At 41.5% G+C, this 22,294-nt stretch overlaps 2 protein-coding genes and 1 pseudogene across 3 annotated transcripts in view; 1 reads left to right on the forward strand and 2 right to left on the reverse strand.

Moving 5' to 3' along the window:
- Positions 1-16,278, reverse strand: part of Dbf4 (DBF4 zinc finger) — a 30,532-nt gene extending 14,254 nt beyond the window's left edge. For both annotated transcript variants that reach the window (XM_028862263.2, XM_028862256.2), the window contains exons 1-6: positions 16,058-16,278; positions 14,759-14,931; positions 4,734-4,913; positions 3,106-3,156; positions 1,209-1,278; positions 951-1,027 (exon numbers count right to left, since the gene is read on the reverse strand). In XM_028862263.2, coding sequence (XP_028718096.1) covers positions 951-1,027; positions 1,209-1,278; positions 3,106-3,156; positions 4,734-4,913; positions 14,759-14,931; positions 16,058-16,103 — 597 coding nt within the window. In that variant the 5' untranslated portion in view covers positions 16,104-16,278. The remainder of the gene's footprint in view (positions 1-950; positions 1,028-1,208; positions 1,279-3,105; positions 3,157-4,733; positions 4,914-14,758; positions 14,932-16,057) is intronic.
- LOC114688403 lies at positions 12,936-13,116 on the reverse strand (annotated as a pseudogene).
- Positions 16,279-16,436: 158 nt separating the features above from the next.
- Positions 16,437-22,294, forward strand: part of Slc25a40 (solute carrier family 25 member 40) — a 28,632-nt gene continuing 22,774 nt past the window's right edge. Inside the window, exons 1-3 of the mRNA XM_028862247.2 lie at positions 16,437-16,623; positions 21,043-21,113; positions 21,221-21,344. Coding sequence (XP_028718080.1) covers positions 21,245-21,344 — 100 coding nt within the window. The 5' untranslated portion in view covers positions 16,437-16,623; positions 21,043-21,113; positions 21,221-21,244. The remainder of the gene's footprint in view (positions 16,624-21,042; positions 21,114-21,220; positions 21,345-22,294) is intronic.

Consider the following 22,294-nt stretch of genomic DNA (forward strand, 5'->3'; position numbering starts at 1 on the left):
CAGGAAAATCAAAACTAACAGAACCTCAGATACAAGTCCTTAGTGTTACTGGAGTTGTGCAAAGTGTTAAGATGCCTATCATAAAATAACCCAAATTACCAAACTACGTTTGTCTCCATCAGTTTTTATTTACTCTATTAACTTCATTTTCTTTATATCCAAGCTATTTAAGGATTGAATGATAGAAAAGCAAACCACATAAGAATGGTCTGAGGAATAAGAGAAAGCAGGAAGAAGTGAAGAAGAGATGAACAGAGTTCAAGGAAGAGATGGACAACATCAGGAAAACCAACACAGCTGGCTTTCAAAGGTATCAAAAGGATCTGGTAAACTGCTTAGGCGTTTCATACCTTTTCAGTTGAAAATAAGGAAGGAGTACAGGAGCAGACATCTGTGAAACACTGAGAAGATGGACTATGAAGACTGAAGAGTAGACAGACGGAGTGTGAGATCAAGACAGTCTAAAGGATAGAAAAAGGGTGACTGTGTACAGAGACTCCAGAGAGAAAGCAGAGGCCACCAACACCGCCAGCAGAACACAAGGACAGCTACCGCGTAGAACCGGCACTAAAGGCCTTACACCAGACCAACTGGCTAGACGGCACAAGACTGTGATATATTGCCATTCAGAGCAAATGAAATGTGTATTTGAATTTTCTTACATATAGGTTAATCTGAGCATCCTTCCACAGAATAAACAAACAAAAGTATCTATTAACAAACAACAGCAAAAAAAAGGATGAAAGAATGTACGTCATTACTCCAGAAATAATTTTCACTTCATGAATGTAAGTTTCAAGTCAAATGATACACAAACATTACATAGGCTTACCCAAAAAATATTTTGACAAAGTATTTTTTGACTTATTAGGAAATTACTCATAGATATATAAATAAAAAACCAAGCTATCACTTTGAACAGTGCTTTAAAAATAAAGAAAACAACATACCGTATCCCTCACAGAAGTACTTGATTTCTTGAATGTACATAACTCTTTCTTCTTCTGTTCAATGTAGTATCTAATGTCTTTATTGAAAGAAGGACCGAGGATTAGCAATTTTACCTTTGGAGTTAAACAATGATATCTTAAGTGGCAGCAAGCTTAGGTTAACAGTTTGCCATTGGAGGTACCTCTACTATCAAAACTTTTACTATGTAAAGTTAAGAACTAAGAGACAGACAATAAATATTGTCAAAAGATCCTTACCATCAATATGAAGAATCTTCACTCCCCATGATAAGGCATTTGATAATATACTATTAGCAGGAATAAAATCCTGTAAAACAATAAAAAACTAAGTTGGTCTAAAAATTACTTTAAACCACTGAAGAGCTTATGCATAAGTGTCCCTAAAGAATGACAACAGTAATGAGGACTTTGTTTTATATTTTGGCATTCTTTTTTTTTATTTGGTTTTTTCGAGACAGGGTTTCTCTGTGTAGCTTTGCGCCTTTCCTGGAACTCACTTGGTAGCCCAGGCTGGCCTTGAACTCACAGAGATCCGCCTGGCTCTGCCTCCCGAGTGCTGGGATTAAAGGCGTGCGCCACCACCGCCCGGCTCTATTTTGGCATTCTTAAATCAATCCCAATTAATAGATTCCTATGTCTCACTTTGTAGCCCTGGCTTGCCGGGAACTCAGAAATCCACCTCTCAAGTGCCGGGAATAAAGGCATGCCCAATATGCCTGCCTGGCTTAACAATTACTGTACAGTCTAAGGCAAACTTTGGCTTTACACTAATATTTCAGATGGCCACAAGATGGGGATGTTTCTCCAGGAAAAGTAGCTTCTGCTTTGGACAGACTGAGATGATGCCTTGATTTAAGCTTTTCTCATTAAAAACTAAAGGACAGCTCTAGAACATCTGCACTTTAATTAAAAATTCTGTGTGTGGTGTGTACATGTCTGTGTGGCATGCAGAGGCCTGAGGTCAACGTCAGGTGTCTTTTTTCAATCACTCTCCACTTTTAATTTTTTAGACAGGGTCACTTGTTGAACCTGAAAGTCACTAATTTGTAGGGGCCCACAGAAGCTCCCTAGTAAGGCCTTATTCAAGGTCAGAGAATCGGAGCTTGCTTTGCTCAGCAGGGCTGCATAATGGGATGATTTGGTCAGGGGTGTGGTTACCAGGTGGCTGTATGTTGTGCGTTGATCTTGAAATGGGGAGGTCTTTTGCCTCTCCCCTTGGTAGTGTATAAAAAGCCCATTAGAATAAATCTCAGAGAGACTGGGTACTGAGCCAGGGCCCTCCCGAAGCTATCCTGTGTCTCTGTCTTTTTCATCTCATCTATCTTTCTATCTGACACTTCCTCATTCTTCTCTCCTCCCCACAAGAACCCTTCAACAGGTCGGAGCTGGTCTCCCACACTAATTCAGCTAGGCTGGCTAGTCAATTAGCTTCAGGGACCCACCAGCCCCACCCCAACCGCCAAAAAAACTCCAAGGCTGGGGATTCGAGGCACCTGCTGCCATGCCTGGTTTTTGACTTTTTATGTGGATTCTGGGCATCCAGATTTAGTTTATGCGTTCATGGCAAGCTTTTTTTTACTAACTTTACGGCCAGTCCAAGTCAAATAATTTTTTATTACATTTACTTATTTTCCATGTGTTCATGTCTTTGTGTATGTGTGTGGGTGCACACATCACAGTGCACACCTAGAGATCAGAGGACAATCTGCACGAGTCAGTTCTTCCCTTCCACCATTTGGATCCTGGGTATCAAACTAAGGTCAGTAGTCTTGGCTTTACCCACTGAGACATCTACCCAGCCTACAGTTAAATTTTTAATAAAATATAGCTGGGTGTGGTAATACCTATCTATAATGTCCGCACTTGGAAGTCAAGCAAATCTGAGGCCAGCCTGAACTACATGAGACTCTGTCTCAGCAAATCAGACAATAAAGACGTAGAATATGCACTGCATGTGTTTTCCCTGCCTGTCTCTGCATGACAGGGTCTCCTTCCCTGGCTGGCTTCCCTAATGCTGCTCTGCCTGGCTTATGAAGAGCTGGGGTGGATCCTAGGACCGAATGTATGCTAGACCAGCCCCATCCCAATGAGCTCTAGCTGCACCACACACCGTGAACTTCAAGTTCCTACTCACATGATCCTTGACAGCTTTCTCAGCTAACAACTTTCCTCGGCTCAGACACACCTGCACAAAGACCAAGATGACAAACGTAAACAGTTACAGAAAGGGCTAGAAAGAGGAAATCATTAAAGTAGGTAAATTTTGTTTATATCAAGCCCCAATGGCTAGGAACACAGCAAATACATGGTCAAAAGTGACTTCATTCTTCTCTTGGCAAGACAGATTAGTAAAAAAATTCCTTTTCCTCTTTTTCTTTTTTTCTAGTGGAGAAAACAACAAAACACACCAAGAACAAAAAGAAACTGAATGAGATCCCAGAGGGTCAACTGTTTAGTAAATGTAACAAAGATTAAAATAGCTAGTATCCACTGCAATTTTAAATCTACAATTGTCAGGTTAACATTTTAGACTTTAGTCTTTCCTTTTTGGTGATACATTCTAGCAGCCACCCTACAACTGAGCTCTGTCTCCAGTGCTTCTAACACCTTATGTAACTTTAGATGTGCTCTCACTAAGTCGCCCAGGCTGGCCCTGAAACTGCAATCCTCTTGCTTCACAGTCCCAAGGAGCAGGGATAGCAGGCCTGGCTTAGTTCTGTATTGACTGAAGATTCAAGAAAAATAAACTTTATACACAACTTCTTATAAACTACCTCACTTTTAAACTAAGACAGCATGGAAAGTTGCTGAAAGGCTATGAACAAATTGAGAGCTTGTTGCTAGTACACGACCTTCTCCCCAAACAGCACTAACGCACAAGCCTGCCGCCTCCTCTTCCCAAGTGATCTCCGATATAACTCCTGTTTCCTTTTTCTCTGTTTGGAAACTGCTCTCCATAAGGCTATCACAGATAAGGAAGGTGTGGCAACTTAATTACATGTCAACCTAACAATTTAGATCCATTAAGTGTTTTATCTCTCACTCTCTTCTCTAAGTAAGTATTTAAATCAATTAGTTTGTCCTTCTTTTGTCTTCCAACTTAACGGCAATGATTTGACAGGAATTTACTGCCAGTACATTTTTAGCCTGGATTTTAACCTATCTTATCACACACACATTTTCTATCCGTCACAAAATATTGTGATCTTCCCACCAAGCCCCTGGATGTGTAAAATTATGCCCAACTTGAGAGTGTGTGAAATTGGCAGTAAGCTGGAACTGGTCAATTTGCTTTTCTCTACTTTGAAAATTTTGTTTCTATTTTTTCTTCAAAAGAATGACTAGCTATTAACTTTCATTGTAAAGTATTCTAAAAGTAAAAGTTACCCTCTAAAGTACAAGTACACTTTAGGAGTCAGGGCACAACTTGACTACACTGTATTATTAAGGAAAAATTATTACCTTTCAAAACGACAGCCAACGATATCAACAGTGAGAAAGCACAGAGCTTTGCTTTATTCTAACCAATCCATCTACATGCTATAAGCCTGCTACTGAAAGCCCAGAGTCAGGGGTGAGGGTAAACATCTATAGTCTCAGTACCTGGGAGACAGGCCGGAGGGCTGAGAATTTTGAGGTCAGTCTGGGCTATGTAGGGAGTTCCAAACTAGCCTCAGAGGGCTACAGCGAGAGCTTATCTCACAACAAGGAAACCATGAGATCCCCTTTCCTAGAGTCTCAAAGCATGTAGAGCACACTTACCCTGTCTGGAGACTTAAAGGAACTTCCATCATGGCTAGGATGAGGTGAGGTGGTTTCTGCAGTATACGCAGATTCTGGACTTGGTACAGGAGAATTTCGACCCAATGTTTGTGCATATTTTGCTTCCTTTTTATTTGAAACAAGATAACTGATATCTTTGCTGAGAAATTCTTCAACTCGCTACAAGAAAACAAAGTATTTTCAATAAAAACTCCAAAGCTAATTAAAAACACTGCAAATTCCAATTTGATGTAATCTAGTATCTCACAAATTGGTAACTGAAAATTACCAGTAGTTCTGAGAAAGTAGGGGGTTCCGTTAACAGTATAATAATGTCATGTGCTAACTACTATTCTTAAGTACGTTGTCCTAATTAATGTAGTCCACGTACTCCCATGGCAATTATCTGTGTATATGGAGATGAAAACTGAAGTGACTTGCTGGAGTCATTCATACCAACAAAGTTTCCTACAGAGATGAACTGTTCCTTGCCTGCACCACGTAACAACATTGCACAAACCTGCTACATGCGGTGACTAAGCGCCCAAAATGTAGTTATTATAGCCAGGTCACTGAATTTTAAATTTTACTTACTCTTAATGAATTAGCTACTATCTGGTACATCACAGTTCTAAACCATTAAGTTTATAACATTTTCTAAGACTTAAACTTAGAAGAGGAAACTTTTACTCAACAAGGCTAAAATTGTTAGAAGAAAATGCCCTAACATGCTTTATGGGGACACACACATGAAAGTGAATGTTATTAAAACGCACACCATATAAACAGAGCTTACACGGAAGACTAGGGAATTAGTAAAAGCTCTGTCTAATTCCTACAGTCACACTATGAATAGAAAGGTCTGTCAGCAAGATGCCTCAATAGGTTGGTGCCGATCTGAGTTTGATCACCTGGACTCACAGGGCAGAAGGAGAAAAACAATTCCTGCAAGTTCTCCTCATGCGCGCACACTTACACGTGCATACACACACACAGAATAAAAATTGTTTAAGATGCTAAAACCAAAATGAAGCAAAGCTTGTGATAGCTAAGTTAATTTAAGCTACATTAACTCAAAATTGGCTGTTGACAGGAGCAACCTTAGTGAAATGCAAACTGTTTTCTTTTTCCCCCAGGCAACACTCATTTTCACTGACCAGCTAATAAAGTATTCACATTTATTCCAGAAAATATGAGTCTTGTATAAAGACAAGAAAGAATGTAAATAATAATTTATATATAAAATACTGTCTTAAACTGCATCAAGTCTCTAGTAACCCTTTTTCAGTGCACGAGCGCGCACACGCGCACACACACACACACACACACACACACACACACACACACACGGTGTATGTATGTATGTACACTAGTTTAACTTTTTTTTTGGGACAGGGTTTCTCTGTGTAACCTTGGCTGTCCTGGAACTCGCTCTGTAGAACAGGCTGGCCTCGAACTCACAGAAATGCCCCACCTCTGCCTCCTGAGCGCTGGGACTAAAGGTATGTGCCAGCACCACCCAGCTTTGTTCAACTATTTTAAGCGTAACAGTTCAGAGGCAACCCCCACCTTTACAATGCTATACAACCACCACTACTATCCATTTCTAGAACATTTTCATTCCAAATTTAAATCCTTTAATCCTCCATGTCCTCATGCTGATAACCTCTACTTTACTTTGTCTCAATGAACCTGACTATTCTGGAACTTCACTGCTATAGTTTGAATGTTCCCACTTATATTGTAGAAATTTAATTCCAGTTGTGAGGTATTAAGGCGAAAACACGCTCGAGAGACAGCTCAGCAGGTAAGAGTACTGGCTGCTCTTCCAGAGTACCCCGGTTCAGTTCCCAGCACCCACACGGTGGCTCACAACCACCTGTAACTTCAGTGCCAGGGGATCGGATGCCCTCTTCTGACCTCTTCAGGCCTGCATGCATGTGGTGCACAGACATATGCAGGAGAAACACTCAAACACTTGAAATAAAAATAAATAAATAAATAAATAAATAAATAAATAAATAAATAAAATGGTGAAAGCACTCTGCAGCAGTGGCTCTCAGCCCGTGGGTCATGACCCTTGGGGGGGGATCACATATCAGATATTTACACCACAATTCCTAACAGCAGCAAAATTACAGTTATGAAGTAGTATTGAAACAATTGTAAGGTTGGGGTCATCACCACAACATGCGGAACTGTATTAAAGGGTCACAGCATTAGGAAGGTTGAGAACCACTGTTCTATGGTCTTTGGAGATAGACTCTGAAAGTTAGACCATAAAGGCAGGATCAAGCCCCAGCTACTGCTCTGGCTATACAAAAGAAAGAGAACTAAAACCGGATGATCAGTCAGTCATTGTATTGTTACCTTTCTCATTGGCTCTAATAAATACCTCACAAAAGCAACTTAAGGAACAAAAGGTTCGTTCTGGCTCAGGATCTGAGGGAATATAATCAACCCAACACAGCAGAGAAGGTGTGACAGTGAGAGCATGAAGTGGCTGATCACGGTAAGTCATGAAGCAGAGAAAGATGAATGCTGGCGCTCCGCTAGTATTCTCAATTTCATTCAGTCCAGAACATCAGCTCATGGAGTAGTACTCCTTTCCTAATTAGCTTTCTGTTACTGTGCTAAAACACCAGCCAGAAACAACTTGGAGAGGAAAGGGTTTATCTCAGTTGATACTTCCAGGTAACAGTCCATCATCTAGAGCAGTGCTTCTCAATCTTCCTAATGCTGCAACCCATTAATAATACAGTTCCTCATGTTGTGGTGACCCCCAACCATACAATTATTTCATTGCTACTTTATAATTGTAATTTTGCTACTGTTATGAACTGCAATGTAAATCTGTGTTTTCCAATGGGTTAGGGGTCTTGACCCACCAGGTGAGAACCACTGATCTAGGGGAAGTCAGGGCAGGAGCCTGAAGGAACTGAAGCAGAGACCGTGGAGGAATGCTGTTCACCAGACTGCTGCTCAGCCTACAGATGTCCACATCTCTTTGATACCCTGCTTTCAATTCTTTCAGATATATATACACTAAGAAACCTTTTTTTCCTGAGACCACCCATACGGTCTGCAAAGCTGTTGCCTCATTTTACATTCCCACCACCAGTGGACAAGTAAAAGACTGTGAAAGTTAACACTTATTTTCTGTTTTATCTTTCTTTTTTTTTTTTTTTGCCAGTAGCTAATGTCATTACTAAGGTTTAGATGATTAGAATGCTGTGGGCTACTGGTACATCTTTTTTGAATGTCTATTCAGGCCCTTCACCTATTATTTATTTTTATGTGTATGAGGGTTTGCATGCATATATACATATATGCACATACATATATGTATATCTGTGTGTGCTTAGTGCCTGCTGAGGCCAGGAGGGTGTCAGGTCACCTAGAACTATACACAGATGATAGTGAACCACCATGTGGGTCCTGGAAACTGAATCCAGGTCCTCTGTAAGAACAAGTGCTTTTAACTGCTGAGCCATCTCATCTCTACAGCCTGCTTCACCCACTGAATTATCCTTCTGTTGTTGAAATGCAGGTCTCCATGTATTCTGTACATAAATCACTTATTAGATATATATATGATATACCATTTTGCTTTGAAACAGGACTCAGAGTCTACGATGACCCTGACCTATGGATGACCCTGAATGTCTTGATTCTCTTGCCCTTACCTCCTGAATGTTCTGATGCCACTGCCACACGTCTGTGCCACTGTTTGCATTTTATGCAATGGAGGACTGACCCCAGAGCTCCATGTAGGTCTAGCAAGCACTCTTATCAACTGAACGAACATGAATGATTCACAAAATATTCTCTACCATTTGGTGGGTTTTTTGTTAATGTCCAAGGAGAGGGATGAGTTGTTCATTTTAACTAAGTTAACTTAAGAGTCTTTTAAAATTGCTGCCGATGAGTAGATATAATTTTGGTATTACTGAAATCACTGCAAAAACTCAATATTATAAATATTTCTTCTAACATTTTCTAATTATTTAGCCTCTTACAGTTATATCTTGGATCCATTTTGAGTTAATTTTTTTGCATATGATGTAAGGTAAATGTCCAAACTCATCCTTTTGCATGTAGATAACCAGCTCTCCTGAAAATGACTTGTCATTTAAGAAACAAAAACAACTAACTATATATAAAATAGTTTATTTATAAGCTTTCACTCATTGGCCTGCATGTTACACTACTATAATACCATAAAATTTTCCCAGTTTTACATTTCTTATAAACCGAGTTAAAACTCCTTAATGTAAGAGCTGAGATGGCTCAGCTGATTAAGCCCTTACTACACAGAAGACTCTGGATTCAGCGCACTGCATGTACATGGCAGCTCACAACCATCCATAACTCCAGTTCTAGGGGGTCTGATGCCCTCTCCTGGCTTCCTTGGGCACCCATGATGTTTTGTGTACACACACCTTAAAATCAATAATAATAAACACCTTCTGTGGTAGTTCTGGGCACAGTACAATACACAGAGAAACTCGGTCTTAAAACTCAAAAATAACATTACCACAAAACCAAAAGGAAACCAAACCAGAAAACCACCTCTGCTGGGTGTAGCAACAGCTCAGGTCTTTGTTATTTCAACACTGGGGAAATGAAGACGGAAGATTATAAGGTTCTAGGCCAGCCTGTGGTATAAAGGATGATCTGTCCTAACACAAAGCCATATCCACCCTCACCCCCTCAAAAGCCCAAACCTACTCCTCTATCCTTCATAATGTAGGAAATGTCCTTTATAATTTGGTTCTAACGTAACTGATTATTGCCACTTCCATATCTAAATTTCAATCTCAAGGTATGTTGTAGCACCATCAGGTACACAGACACACCTATACAGGCACACATCGTAACTAAGTTCTTTCAAAAGTTATGCACAGTGTATTAAGTACATCCCTAACAGACCTTTAAGACCCAACCCAAACTTTAACTGTGCTGATTCATATTGGCAAGTAGGCATTTTCATCTGTGTCCTAAAAGCAATTTCTACATATTCTATTAAAGAATTCACAGTGCTGTTCTATAATGACTTAGTTATTGTGCCCACACAATGTCCTCTAAAATTCTTCAGCTGGAAGTAATCTCCCCTTTCCTTTTATGTTATATTATAATCAACTGTACCCATGTGTTGTGTAAGTTTCCTAGAGGATTGAAACAGTTCATCCTACAGGAAGCTCCTTAAGCAGGAAGGTAAACAACTCAAAATAGCTTCAGGAAGTCTCAGAAACTGACCAGATTCACTAGGCCCCTCCCTGATAGAGCAAACAATAAAAGCTGAGTGTTCCTCTCGGATGAAAGCTGAGTGTTCCTCTCGGATGAAAGGAAGTGAAGTGTAAAGACTCTCAAAGTAGAAAGCTGCAAAGACTCTGAGACCAGACCAGCTGCCTGGAAGAAGCAGAAACCAGCTAAGCTTCCTGGAAGAGGTTTAGACCAGTTACTTGGAAAGGACACTCCAACCTCCTGAGCTGCCTGCAGGCTGGGCAGTGTGCTCCAGGTTTCCCAGCTTTTGTGAGCTGTCACTCACACTGGGGTGGGGCTTGGTGATGCAGCTATCTTTGAATCATTTCTGCTCCTATAAGTAATCCCAATAAAATTCATTAATTCACCAAGTTATACTTTGGTGGTATCCATATTTTGATCTGTCATGGGATCCCTACCTGGGGTGAATAGATGTGTGTTGTATCTCCCTAGGAAAAGATTTTTCACACAAAACCATGCCATCTCTATCTAGATTAGAGCTTCAGGAAAGACAGGCACAGTATTTATTTTTGAGCCTAACAAAACACAATACCATGCCCTGCAAACCACACTCAGATAACCGCTCAATTATTGTGGTGATATTTTATTTATGCTCTAATAAATAAAGCTTGTCTGGAGATCAGAGGAAAAAGCCAGCCATTATATTAAACAGACGTCAGGCAATGGTAGTACCTGCTTTTAATCCTATCATTTGGCAGGCAGGAATCTGTCTGGATCTCTGTGAGTTCAAGGTCACACTGGAGAACAGAACTAGGCATGGTGACACATGCCTTTAATCCCAGTACCAACCAGAGGTCTGGAGGGCTGTACAGATAGACAGGAAGTGACAGAGCTGGACAGGAAGAGGAAGTGATGTAGCTGGGCTGAGAGAGTGAAGGAGAGAACAGAACAGAAAGGCATACAGGTGTGGGAAGACAGGAAGTAGCTCACATTTGGAAGCTGTGGAGATGGTGAGGTAAGATTAGCTGTGGCTTTCCCTATTTTCCTGATCTCTCAGGTTTTCACCCCTATATCTGGCTCAGAGTTTTTTATTTAATAAGACCGTTTAGCAATTCATCTACAAATTATAGTTTTACCATGGTTTTCAATTTACTGGAAATTGTTGGCCCCTGTCTTAATGGCTAAACACAAAATTATACTTAACTCTGTCCTCAGGAGCACAACATAGTAAGGTCTGGCCCTGTTGGAACATAGCCCAGGAATGGAGTCACATGAGAATTCTGAGTGCTAGTGAGAAAACTCCAAAAAAAAAAAAAAAAAAAAAAAAAAAAGTCTTGTGACCTCAGTTTCTTCAAAACACAGAATTGTTCTTGGAATGTGTTTTCATGCCCCTCCAGGTGTACCGGACAGGAGAGAGTTACTTCAGCTGTTAGTCATGTGCCTCTCTGAAAAAACATGTTTTTTCCACATGTGGCTTATCCTTATGGATGTGATTTTTTTTTTTTTAATTTGGTTTTTCAAGACAGGATTTTTCTGTGTAGCTTTGGGCCTTTCCTGGAACTCACTTTGTAGACCAGGCTAGCCTTGAACTCAGAGATCCGCCTGCCTCTGCCTCCTGAGTGCTGGGATTAAAGGCGTGTGCCACCACCGCCTGGCTGAATGTGATTTTCTTAATGAAGGAACTCTAGCCAGCCGAAGAATGGCAAACATGGCTCTGGCAGGCCCCGCCCTTCTCCCCCATTCCCTGGCCTTGCTAAAAACCATTAGATTACATCCCTAAAGCCAGCCACCAAGATCTATTCCCTTATTTGGCCACTTCCTCCTCTCCTGAGGCTGACTACCAAGGTCCAGCTGTCAAAGTATTAAAGTCCAGCAATCAGAAGCCCCCTTTGGCTCTCCTAATTAACATGCCCAGTTAAAATTAAAACACTCATCCCAACACAGGGTTTCCCCTTGTACCTTTATTTTCCTACGGGCCATGTCTGTCCCCTCTCTATCCAGAGGCAGTCCTTTATCATGCCCACCCCTTCTCCTTTGTCCTCTATCTCCTGTTTTCTCTTTTATTCCCTGTCCTTTATCCCTCTGGGGGAAATAAATCTCCTGTGTGCTGAGAACTTGATCTTGGGGTGTCCTGAGCAAACAATGGTCCCTTTCACTTAACCCTCAGAGTGTAAGTTGCCTGGTGCTCTGAATAAAGTTGGCCACTGCACGAGACTTTAGTCCACCTCATTTGTAGATCCTGCTCTCCCAGTTCCATGCTGCCAATAAAGCGGTGACCATCACCCTTATATTTATCTTTCTCCAATTGTTTTACTCTAGTCCAAACTGTTTAGAAATGGGCCGGCCTATCCTTCCTTCTGTTTTTCTAAATAGGGTCTTACTACATAGCCCAAGCCACATGAGCTTTTGAACTCATGATACTCCAGCCTTCCCTAAACCCTGAGATTAGCATATATGCCAGCAAGCCTGGCTCTATGTCCTTACGTGGTTTTGATTTAGCTACTTCTCTTAACAGTATAAAACAAAGTTTGTGAAAGCTGACTGCAATTTAATTGTCATGAGTATCCTGTGCAAATGAATAGGATACTAACATGCTTTCATTAAGACTAGAAAATAATACAGAATTAGTCAATTAAACAATGACATTATTGGGATGATCTGAAGCAAAAAAAGTAATAAAAAGGATAGAAAGGTTATATAAAACTAGGAACTGGGGAAAAACATAACCTTTTAAATGACTACTTGACAAAATTAGTGTTTGGTCCTAGGAAGTGAATTGACATCATTGAGTTATATAGGAAAGTTAAGACCACAACTAGTACTTTTTTCCCAATAAGAACGTTAGTCAAGTGTGGAAGTCGGCTTTCTCTTTTCACCATGTGGGTCCCAAGGATCACAATCAGGTTGCCAGGCTTGGCAGCAAACGCCCTCCCTTACTTGAAAGCTACCTCACTGGCCCAGTACTTTTTTTGCTGGGGGGAGAGTACAGATGCAATCTCCAATAACAAATTGTGCAGCAGAGCTCTTTGCATTTAGGAAATCACAGGGTCGGGACAGATGTACTGTACTATGAGTGCTATGTAAGAGTGCCATGGATCAGCCCTACCATGGGAGAATCACCTTTGTGATCATGGTAACTCCCCTGCCACATAAGTATAAAGCTTACGCTTCTAATATGTCCACTGAGATACTCGAAACCATTTGATGGTAAAATTTGACACATATAAGAAAATCAAAATCTTCCTTAACTACTATCTATGGCAGAAGTAATTCAAAAGTTGTTTCTTGAAAATACCTTAGAAAGTGCCGTGAAGATGGGAGAAAAAGAAACGAGCAGTGGAAATAATTCCTGTCCCAGTGGTCACATTGCTAATTTACTCAAAGCTTCCTTTCCACAGGTTTCCCACACTGGATTTATAGATATACCATTATCTGAAGCATCTACTGCTAAAAACAAATCCAAACATCAGTGAATTGAACCTAAAGTCAACAGAGTGAATGACACACCCGAGAGAGCTACCAAGCATCCATTGGCCACTGACAGCTAAAGAAAGAATGGCGGCATGTCATGTTTCTCTGGGATTAGACCAGCAGACAGCACTTCATTCTGAAACGGGGGTCTTCACACCTATCTCGGGCAGTAAGCACATTACCATACCCTTGATAGGCCACAGTCAATGGTGGCAGGTCTATCAACCATGACCTCTAGAAGTGCAGCCATATGGGCCATTATGATAAATGCCACCATAAATACGTGATAATGAGTCAACAAAATGAGTATCAGAAAAGTAGGATGTTCAGGGGAGTTGGAAGGGGCCTAGCTATGAAGGAGAGTGAGCAAGAGAGGAACAAGAAGGAAGGGTAATAAGGGGTAACTGATTACATTAAAATTCGTATATGAATGTAATTGAAAAAAAAGAAAAAAAAATTCTATTTACCAACCCCCCCCCCCCCAAGAAAAATAGAAAAATTTCAAGGGCAGGTAAGTAGAATATCATATTAACAAATAATTCTAAGGAATCTGTGAAATACTCTTTTGAATTTCCAGACTAGAAATGTGAACTTTCAGAAACTCAAAATTCCAGTCCAGCAGAAACCTTTGAAACAGTAAAAATACTAATACCCTCATTTGCTAGAATTTAGGTAATATTAACATTACAACTAAGAAATCTTTTAGAATTTGCCTAAGTTTTCTAATCATCTAAGTAATGTTTATAACAGGGAAGACAGTTTAACTATTACTCCAAACTGTTCCCTCAATAATGGGCTGCTGTTGACTAAGTAGTGTGTCTGTCTGTCTGTCTGTCTCTCTCTCTCTCTCACACACTCACACACACACACACACACACACACACACACACACACACGAGTACATTATAAAAGTCACATCATAGATATATCACTAAAGAACTATTTTAACACATAACAGCCCCTCAGTAATCAGTCAAGTAGTTCCTGCTGATTTGGAAGGCAGTTCACTAGGACAAAGGGCTCTCTTTCCTTTATTCTTAACCACTCATCACAGAAACATTTTGTCAGGTTACAAAAGGCTAAAAAATGTGTTTTGTCCTTTGGTGTTGGGACTTGAGCACAGAAAATCTTGCACATGCCCAGTAGGTGCTCAACCACTGGGCTACACTTCCAGTCCCCAAATAATTCATTAATAATAAACAATTCAGTTTTTAGGCTGCTATTGACTAAATGGCTATAGTTTGCCAAAATGAAATTCTTTAATGATTTCATATCATAAGGTGCTAGAGTAATTTTCTACTCTCTGTGAGTGTGCAGTTTTCACTTACCCCGCCAAGATCCTTTATGTCTTTTTGGAGTTTTTCACATACGGTGATAGAAGGCAAGTCAAGGTAAAATATTTTTCCACAAAGAGGCTTATATTTCGATTTTTCTAGTCTATTATCAGTTTTCAGGGATTTCAAAGACGGTCTGTTCTTTTCATTTTTGTCCTGGATGCCACCTGTGATTACAAAAAAGAATCAGGTAATCAGGTCTGCTTTATGCAGACAAAAATTTACCTGCTTAGAAAACATTAAACGACCTTACCACAGAAAGGAAAATTATTAGTCACACCAACTTAAGTAGTTAGAATCTAAATGTATTCCTGAATATTACCACTTAGGATGAAGGCAAACTGCCCTGTATGGTTTCCATAAATTAATTCTATAGTGGAGAACCAGAGCTGAATCAGCAGAAAAGTAGACATTATTTTTTCCTGTTCATGTATGAAGGGAACTCTACAAAGCCTTTCTGAAAAACTTACTTTCTCAGGATGTAAACTTCACGGGAGCATTTACTTATTGAAGTCAGGAGTTCTGTGAAAACTCAACACAGGTGTTTCAAATTTTAAAACTTTATTTACCTCGGCAAAAAAAAAGTATCTAGAATAAACAACCCAATCCTTAAGGGTTACTTACTGAGTGCTCAAATTGTGGTTTCATAGTTTTGTCTAGTCCTAAAAAGAACTAAACGATCTAGTTCATGCACTCTGTTTACATATTAAGGACTCAGGCCCACTAAGGACATCGCCATTTATCTCCTTCCTTCTATTTTAAAAGCAGATGAGAATTAAGCAACTTCTATAAACTTTTCAAAAGCAACCTGCATTTTATGGCCTGGTTAAAAGACACACATGTATCTTCTCAGGAAAACTTTTCATTGTGAATTTTTATTTTTATACGACACAATGCAACTGAAATAGGAACCTGTTTTTGTCTTCAGGTGTCTAGGAGGTTGAAATCAACACGGCGCGTTACACACACACACACACACAAACACTGCTTTAAGTACGAGGGAAGGAGCTAACAGCCACAAACGGAGCGGGCGCCGCGGAGGGGCGGCGCGGCCGGCTGTCCGTCGGGGACCCGCGCATTGTCTGCAGCTTGCAGCCCCGGGAATGGGGGGCGGCAGCTGCGGCCGGAGGGCACGAGGGGCCCTGCCGCAGACCGACCGCCTTCGGGGCGCCCAGAACCCACGCAAGTGCAGAAACGGCCGAGGCCCCCGCGGGAAGCCTCCCTGGAATCCACCGTGGAAGCGGCCGAGCAGGAAGGGATTAAAGGGACGGCGGCGGGGGAGGGGCTCCGTACCGGGGAGAGGCGCTTTGCTGTGGATCCGCATGGTCTCCAGGTTCATGGCAGCCACCAGGCACCTACATGCTGGGTCCGCACCGGGCGCCGCACGGGACGGCCGCGCACACGGAGCTCCGAGGCCCGGCCGCCGCGTCCGCGGGCCGACTTCCACCGCCGGTTCCGGCGCCGAGCCTCCGAGCAGGAAGGGGCTGCAGCACCGACGTGTGAGCCGCGGCGGTTAAAGATTTGAAAACGCGTCACGCGGCCGCGACGCCCAGGCGACGCGCTCCCCGCCCTCCCTACGCCGGGCCGGCCTCGCGCAAGCGCCACCTGCTGGGCCGCGCGCGCCGCAGGCCCCGCCCCGGGCGCGGGCCCCGCCCCTCGCCCCGCCCCCGGCGCGCGGGCCTGCCTTGCTTCAGACCCTGGCGGGCCGGCGTCCCCGTCCAGCTCGGGCGCCGCGCTGCGTACCCCGGAGTGTGGAGCGCCCCGGGCCGGGGTTGCAGTGAGCCTCGCAGGCCGTGTGGCCAGCATCACCCGCTGCGTTTGCTGCGACCCCCGCCTTTTTGCAGGCGCCTCGCCACCAGGTACGCCACTTAGCCGCGTGTGGGGCGCGGGCCCCGGCTCTCCCGGCTCCCGCCGACCTGGACAGGCCGCAGAGGTGGCCGGGGTGGCGGCGGGGCGGGGGTCAGCCGCCGGACCCGGCTCCCGCTGCCCTTTGGGGACTTTTGTTCTGTACAGGTCTGTCCTTTCTCTCTCTGTGTGTGGATGGTTCTTTTTTTTCTTTTGCAACAATAAAAGAGTGGAAAATGAAGTGTCAGGGTTTTTCACCTGTAAAACGGTAATGATAAATGGGATAATGATCAAGACGAAACTGAGGGGTTTGTGATTTGTTTTAATTTTGCTTTATAGATGAGAGAATGCCTCATCAAAACTTGTTCTGAGTATACTTCTGCTTACTCACCCTTACAAACGTTATGTTTTGTACTGTTTTGCATTTCTTAACTCCTGGCCATAATAGACCACCCTTAGTATTGATTTTTAATGTAGTACCTCAGACCAGTCAGTGCAAATAAGTATCTTGAAGCACAGACAGTGAATTGTGAGACTGCTAGGCAAAGTCAGGACACCAAGATGGATTAGGTTTGCTAAAGGAAATGATTTTGTTTTGAACAGGTTAAGGATGGAGTTCAGAGCAACAATCATGGAACTGTCTTTATTAAACTGTTTATTAGACAGTTGGGGATATTTGTATTCACAGGAAAGACTGGGAGCGAGAGCCCGGAAGGGGAGATATACATTAAGAGACATCGTACTGATTGATCTTGAGAAGGAGGCGATACAGTTTGAGCAAACATTTAATATTTTTTGGGGGGGGCAACTCAATTTTCAAAATGTAATATAAACTACAGAAAGAACACGGAATTTCCATGTTTGCAAAATGGTTTAAATGTTTGAGAAGCATGAATACAGACTAGAATTGAAGCCATGAGTGAGGGGTGGAATGCCTTGGAGTAGATACAGGTGTGTGTGTGTGTGTGTGTGTGTGTGTGTGTGTGTGTGTGTGTGTGATAAAGAAGTAGGGATGGTCAGAGGATAAGGAAATGAGCTTGAGGCTCAGGAGCTGGAAGAGAACTGCGGAACAAAACTTCATGGTGGGAAGTCATGGAATTTCCTTACAGAATTGAGGTGGTTCCAGCTTCACTAAACTGTAGGAGTTGGATAATTTGGAGGCTCAGTTTTAGTCTACGTGAAAAGGGGGAGATGGATGGAATATTCCTGAGAGCACAGTACAGTGCCTGGCACAGTAAGAGCTCTAAAAATTCCTGTCATTCTGATGAGTCTTGCACAACTTCTCCATTCCCAAGACAGTTCAAAACGGCTAAAACCTGAAGTGGAGGCCTGTGGTTTCGATGTGGGAGAGACCATTCATTTCCTTATGACAGTTTGAATGATCATGTAGATAAGTACGATTTGAATGGTAATATAGCTATGAACTAGTTTAAAACCGTGGGTTTGAAGTCACAGGTTGAGCAAACTGTTTGTTAAAAAAAAAAAAAAATGCCAGTAAGGAAGGAGTGATGGAAAGACTGGGTTGTTTGAAGTTTCAGGATATGGGAAAGATACTTTCTTTTGAAAGTGATGAAAAGTGGAAATCCATTTTATGCTCTTGTGAAAGGTGAGTTATATTTTTGAGACAGGACAGTGAAAGTGTTGGACCTGTGCTGTTAGACTCCATTATGTGTTACATAAGTGATAATTACAAGCTATGAATGAGCAAAAAAAATCTACTCTTGTTTTTAGTTAGTTGTATTTCAATCTATCAAGTAGTGTCATTTTAAAAAAAAGTTAGTGAAACTCAAATCTTAGTAATATTTCATGTAGTTAGTAGTATTTCAATCTATCATACAGTGTCATTAAAAAAAAAAGTTAGTGAAACTCAAATCTTATAGTAGCCACAGGAAGAAGGACTTGGTCATAGACAGAAATCTCCTTACCTGTCCTGTCAGTAGTCAGGCCTATAAAAGAATGTGGTTTATGTTAAAGCAGATCTTCTCTGTGTGTCGCTTTGCGCCTTTCCTGGAACTCACTTGGTAGCCCAGGCTGGTCTCGAACTCACAAAGGTCCGCCTGGCTCTGCCTCCCGAGTGCTGTGTTTAAAGGCATACGCCACCACCGCCCGGCTAGATCTTGTTTTTGTTGTTTCTCTTTGAGGTGATGTCTCCCTGTAGCCCATCCTAGCCCTGGGACTGACTCCATAGCCCAGGCCAGCCTGGAATTCAGTAGAGATCCTCTAGTGTCAGCTTCCCAAGTGCTGGAATTACAGGCATGAGCCACCACATCCAGCTTAAAGTAGATCTTGAAAATGTACCTCATAGAGTGCTTCAGATGAAGGGTTTTCATTCAAGAATAAGTGAATGGGGCCAGAGTTATTTATAGTAAGAAATTTTATTAAAGCATCTTATTGAGAAAAACTGAAGAACAGTGAGCAGAATTATGTGTGTCCAACTTGTTTGTTTAATTTTGGTAGTTTTTTGTTGTTTATTTGTTTTGTTTTATTTTTGAGACAGGGTCTCAGTATGTAGTTCTGGCTGCCCTGGAACTCGCTATGTAGATGAGGTTGGTCTCAAAAATTCAGAGATCTGCCTGCCTCTGCCTCCCAAGTTCTAGGATTAAAGCTGGAGGCCAACTTGTGGCCCAACACATTTGTAGATAACCACATTATGTCACAATGTCAAAAGTTTGGACAGCCCTGGAATTAACTGGCCATGTATTTGGCTATGAATCAAGAGGAATGAATTCATTTAGAACTGGTCTAGCCTTAAAGTAATTTTATGACCATGGGCAAATTGTAAGTGTGTGTGTGTGTGTGTGTGTGTGTGTGTGTGTGTGTGTGTGTGTGTGTGTTCTGGACACTGAACCTGGTACCTTGTGTTTTACCACTGAATTACATCTATAGCCAAATATTAACCCTTATTCTGTAATTTTTTTGTGTGTTAATGAAGTTAGTATCTGCTCAACCTACTTCACCACTTTTGTGATTATCAAAGGAGGCCTAATCTGCTTTTTTCAGATTATGTCACACATAACCAAATATACATTTTATAGTCTTAAGTTTAGACGATGAATACTTTTGTAATACCTGTTACTTTCCTTTTTTTCCTTCCACTTAAGCCTTTCTCACCAAAAGTTGGGGTTCTTTTTCTTTCCTATTCATAGACTTAACCTTTATCTGCTACTCACTGCGGGCTCCATTAATAATTATTTGTATTAGATTCATCTGCCAGTGTCGTTATGTAACATTGTGGCAAAAGCGCACAGGCGAGCAGAGAGGTTCAGCTCATGGCATCCAGGAAGCAGAGGGAGGGAGGGGCCGACACATGTAATGAGAGAGAGTCTGTGAACGTAAGAGTGATTGGGATGCATTCAGCCAGTGAAAGGGTATGCTAGTCTCTCCTGGAAAGGAGTTTGTAAGTGAGTGACCGATTTTTACTGTAAAGTCCAGACTAGTCTGTGGCTCCATCATTCTGTCTCCGCCTCCTGAGAGCTGGGATGTCCACCACCACCCAGGCTTTGTATTGAGGGTTGTTTGTTTTGTCTGCCACTGGGTCTGCCTATGTAGTCCTGGCTGTGCTGGAATTCACTCTGTAGACTGGGCTGGCCTTGAACTCATAGAGATTCTCTTGCCTGCCTCCTGTAGCTGGGGTTAAAGGAATGTGCCACCACTCTCAGCTCTGTATTAAGCTTTTAAATATTATAGCCTAGCTGCCTTAGTTTCCTCAACAAGGGAAGTGTAGGAGACTATAAAAAAGATACATGAATAGGAGATTATATTAGAATGGCTTGCCATTGAGAATTTGACAACAACCTAAGTCTAAGAGATTGTTTAAGCATAATTATACACTCTGTAAAGCATTAAAAGTGATATAAGATTTATCTGTCTGTATTATATTCATAGCAGAGTTCTAAGCATAAACAGTATTTACTGTTTTTTTTCAGAGCAGCATGTACATATATCAATGTCTAAATGTGTTTGTATGTATATATACATATATATGTATATATGACTTCCAAAAAGTTAATAAATATTGTCTGTCTCAAGAAGTTTTTATGAGATGCCCATTAAGGTCATGTGTTTTTATTTTATAACTATGCAACAACTATTGATATGCAATAAAGTTATGCATTATTAAATGGTATTCTATTCTAGAATAGAGAAGGTATCTATGTAATGTTTATCTTTAAACATACAGATTTTGTATGTTCTTGTTGGTTAGCTGCTTTTCCTCTGGCTTTGGGCAGAGGGTGTTTCCTTACCTGTTGGTTACCTGTCCTGCAGATGTAATGCTACTCATACAGCTTAGCCAACGCGGTCTTATCAGGGCGCGTGCTGTTAATGGCAGGTACACACCAGCATCCACCTGTAACTTACTTACTTTGGGCAGTGATAAAAACATGTACTTTGATATGAATTTTATTCTGTTCTATTCTGCTTTATTTTTGCAGTGCTTTGGATCAAACCCAAGACTTGAGCATGTTAGGCAAGCACTCCTGATATTGTTTTTATAGTTTAGCAGGTAATGTTGAACGTATTTTCCACTAAATTTTATTACATATATGTATACACATTTTATGTATTATATATATGTGTGCACATATATTATTTTATATTTTGCTTCAACAGATTCTTTTTCGACTAGTTAAAAATATGGAGCCAGAAACCGAGGGGCCACCACCAACAGTCCAAGTGACACCTCTTCAGCAAATGATTGCCTCTTGTACTGGAGCTATGCTGACATCACTAATGGGTAAAATTATGTTATCAGTACAGATTATGTAACTTTGAATGTTCCATTAGAGTTTATTATCTGTGAGGTAATGATATTATTTTTGAGGGATGTGTGTATGTATACATACTTGTTTGTGTATGAGTGCATGTGACAGCCAGAAGTCAATGTCAACATCTTCTGTGCTCTTTACCTTATTCCTGTGTGTGCCTTTGTATGTATGTGTGTGCATATGCATGCATGCATATGTGTATGCAAGTGTGTGTGGAGGCCAGAGTTCCATGTTGGATGTCTTCTTCAGTCCTACTCCACTTAATTTTTTGAGACAGCCTCTCACTGAAGCTGGAGCTTAATGATTGGCTAGCAAGCCCCCAAGGATCCTCCTGTCTTTGCCACCCCAGTGCTAGGATTACAGTCCAATGCCACTGGGCCCAATGTTTAACGTGGGTGAAGGGATTCAAAGCCTAGTCTGCATTCTTGTGTAGCAGGCCCTTCACTGGGCCGTCTCAGCCCCAGAATAATGATAGTATGCAACATGCAGGATGCCAGAATTTCTTCATCAGCACGACAATGGGAAAAGAACAGAAAAGGAAGAGATTGAGTTTCTGTCCTTGCCTGTTCACTCACAGGTCGTGGCTACACTCTCGAATACCAATTTTTCTGAGGTTTATCTTTTAATTGAAAATAAGGAGTTTCAGCTAGGTGCAGGGGCACATGCCTTTAATCTCAGGACTTGGGAAGCAAAGGCATGTAGATCTTTGCAGGGCGGCCTGGTATACATTAAGAGTTCCAGGACAACCAGGGCTATATAATAGAGAAACAAAACAAAACAAAAAAGCAAAAGAAAAAGGAGGAAGAAAATTGGTTGGTTTTAAAATAAGTTATTGGAGGTCTCTATCAACGGTATTAAACTTTTACAGTTCTCTTATGTCTTTTAAAATAGAAAAGGAATAAAACATTTACATATGGAA

Source organism: Peromyscus leucopus, chromosome 3 (genome assembly GCF_004664715.2).
Source record: "Peromyscus leucopus breed LL Stock chromosome 3, UCI_PerLeu_2.1, whole genome shotgun sequence".
NCBI lineage: Eukaryota > Metazoa > Chordata > Mammalia > Rodentia > Cricetidae > Peromyscus > Peromyscus leucopus.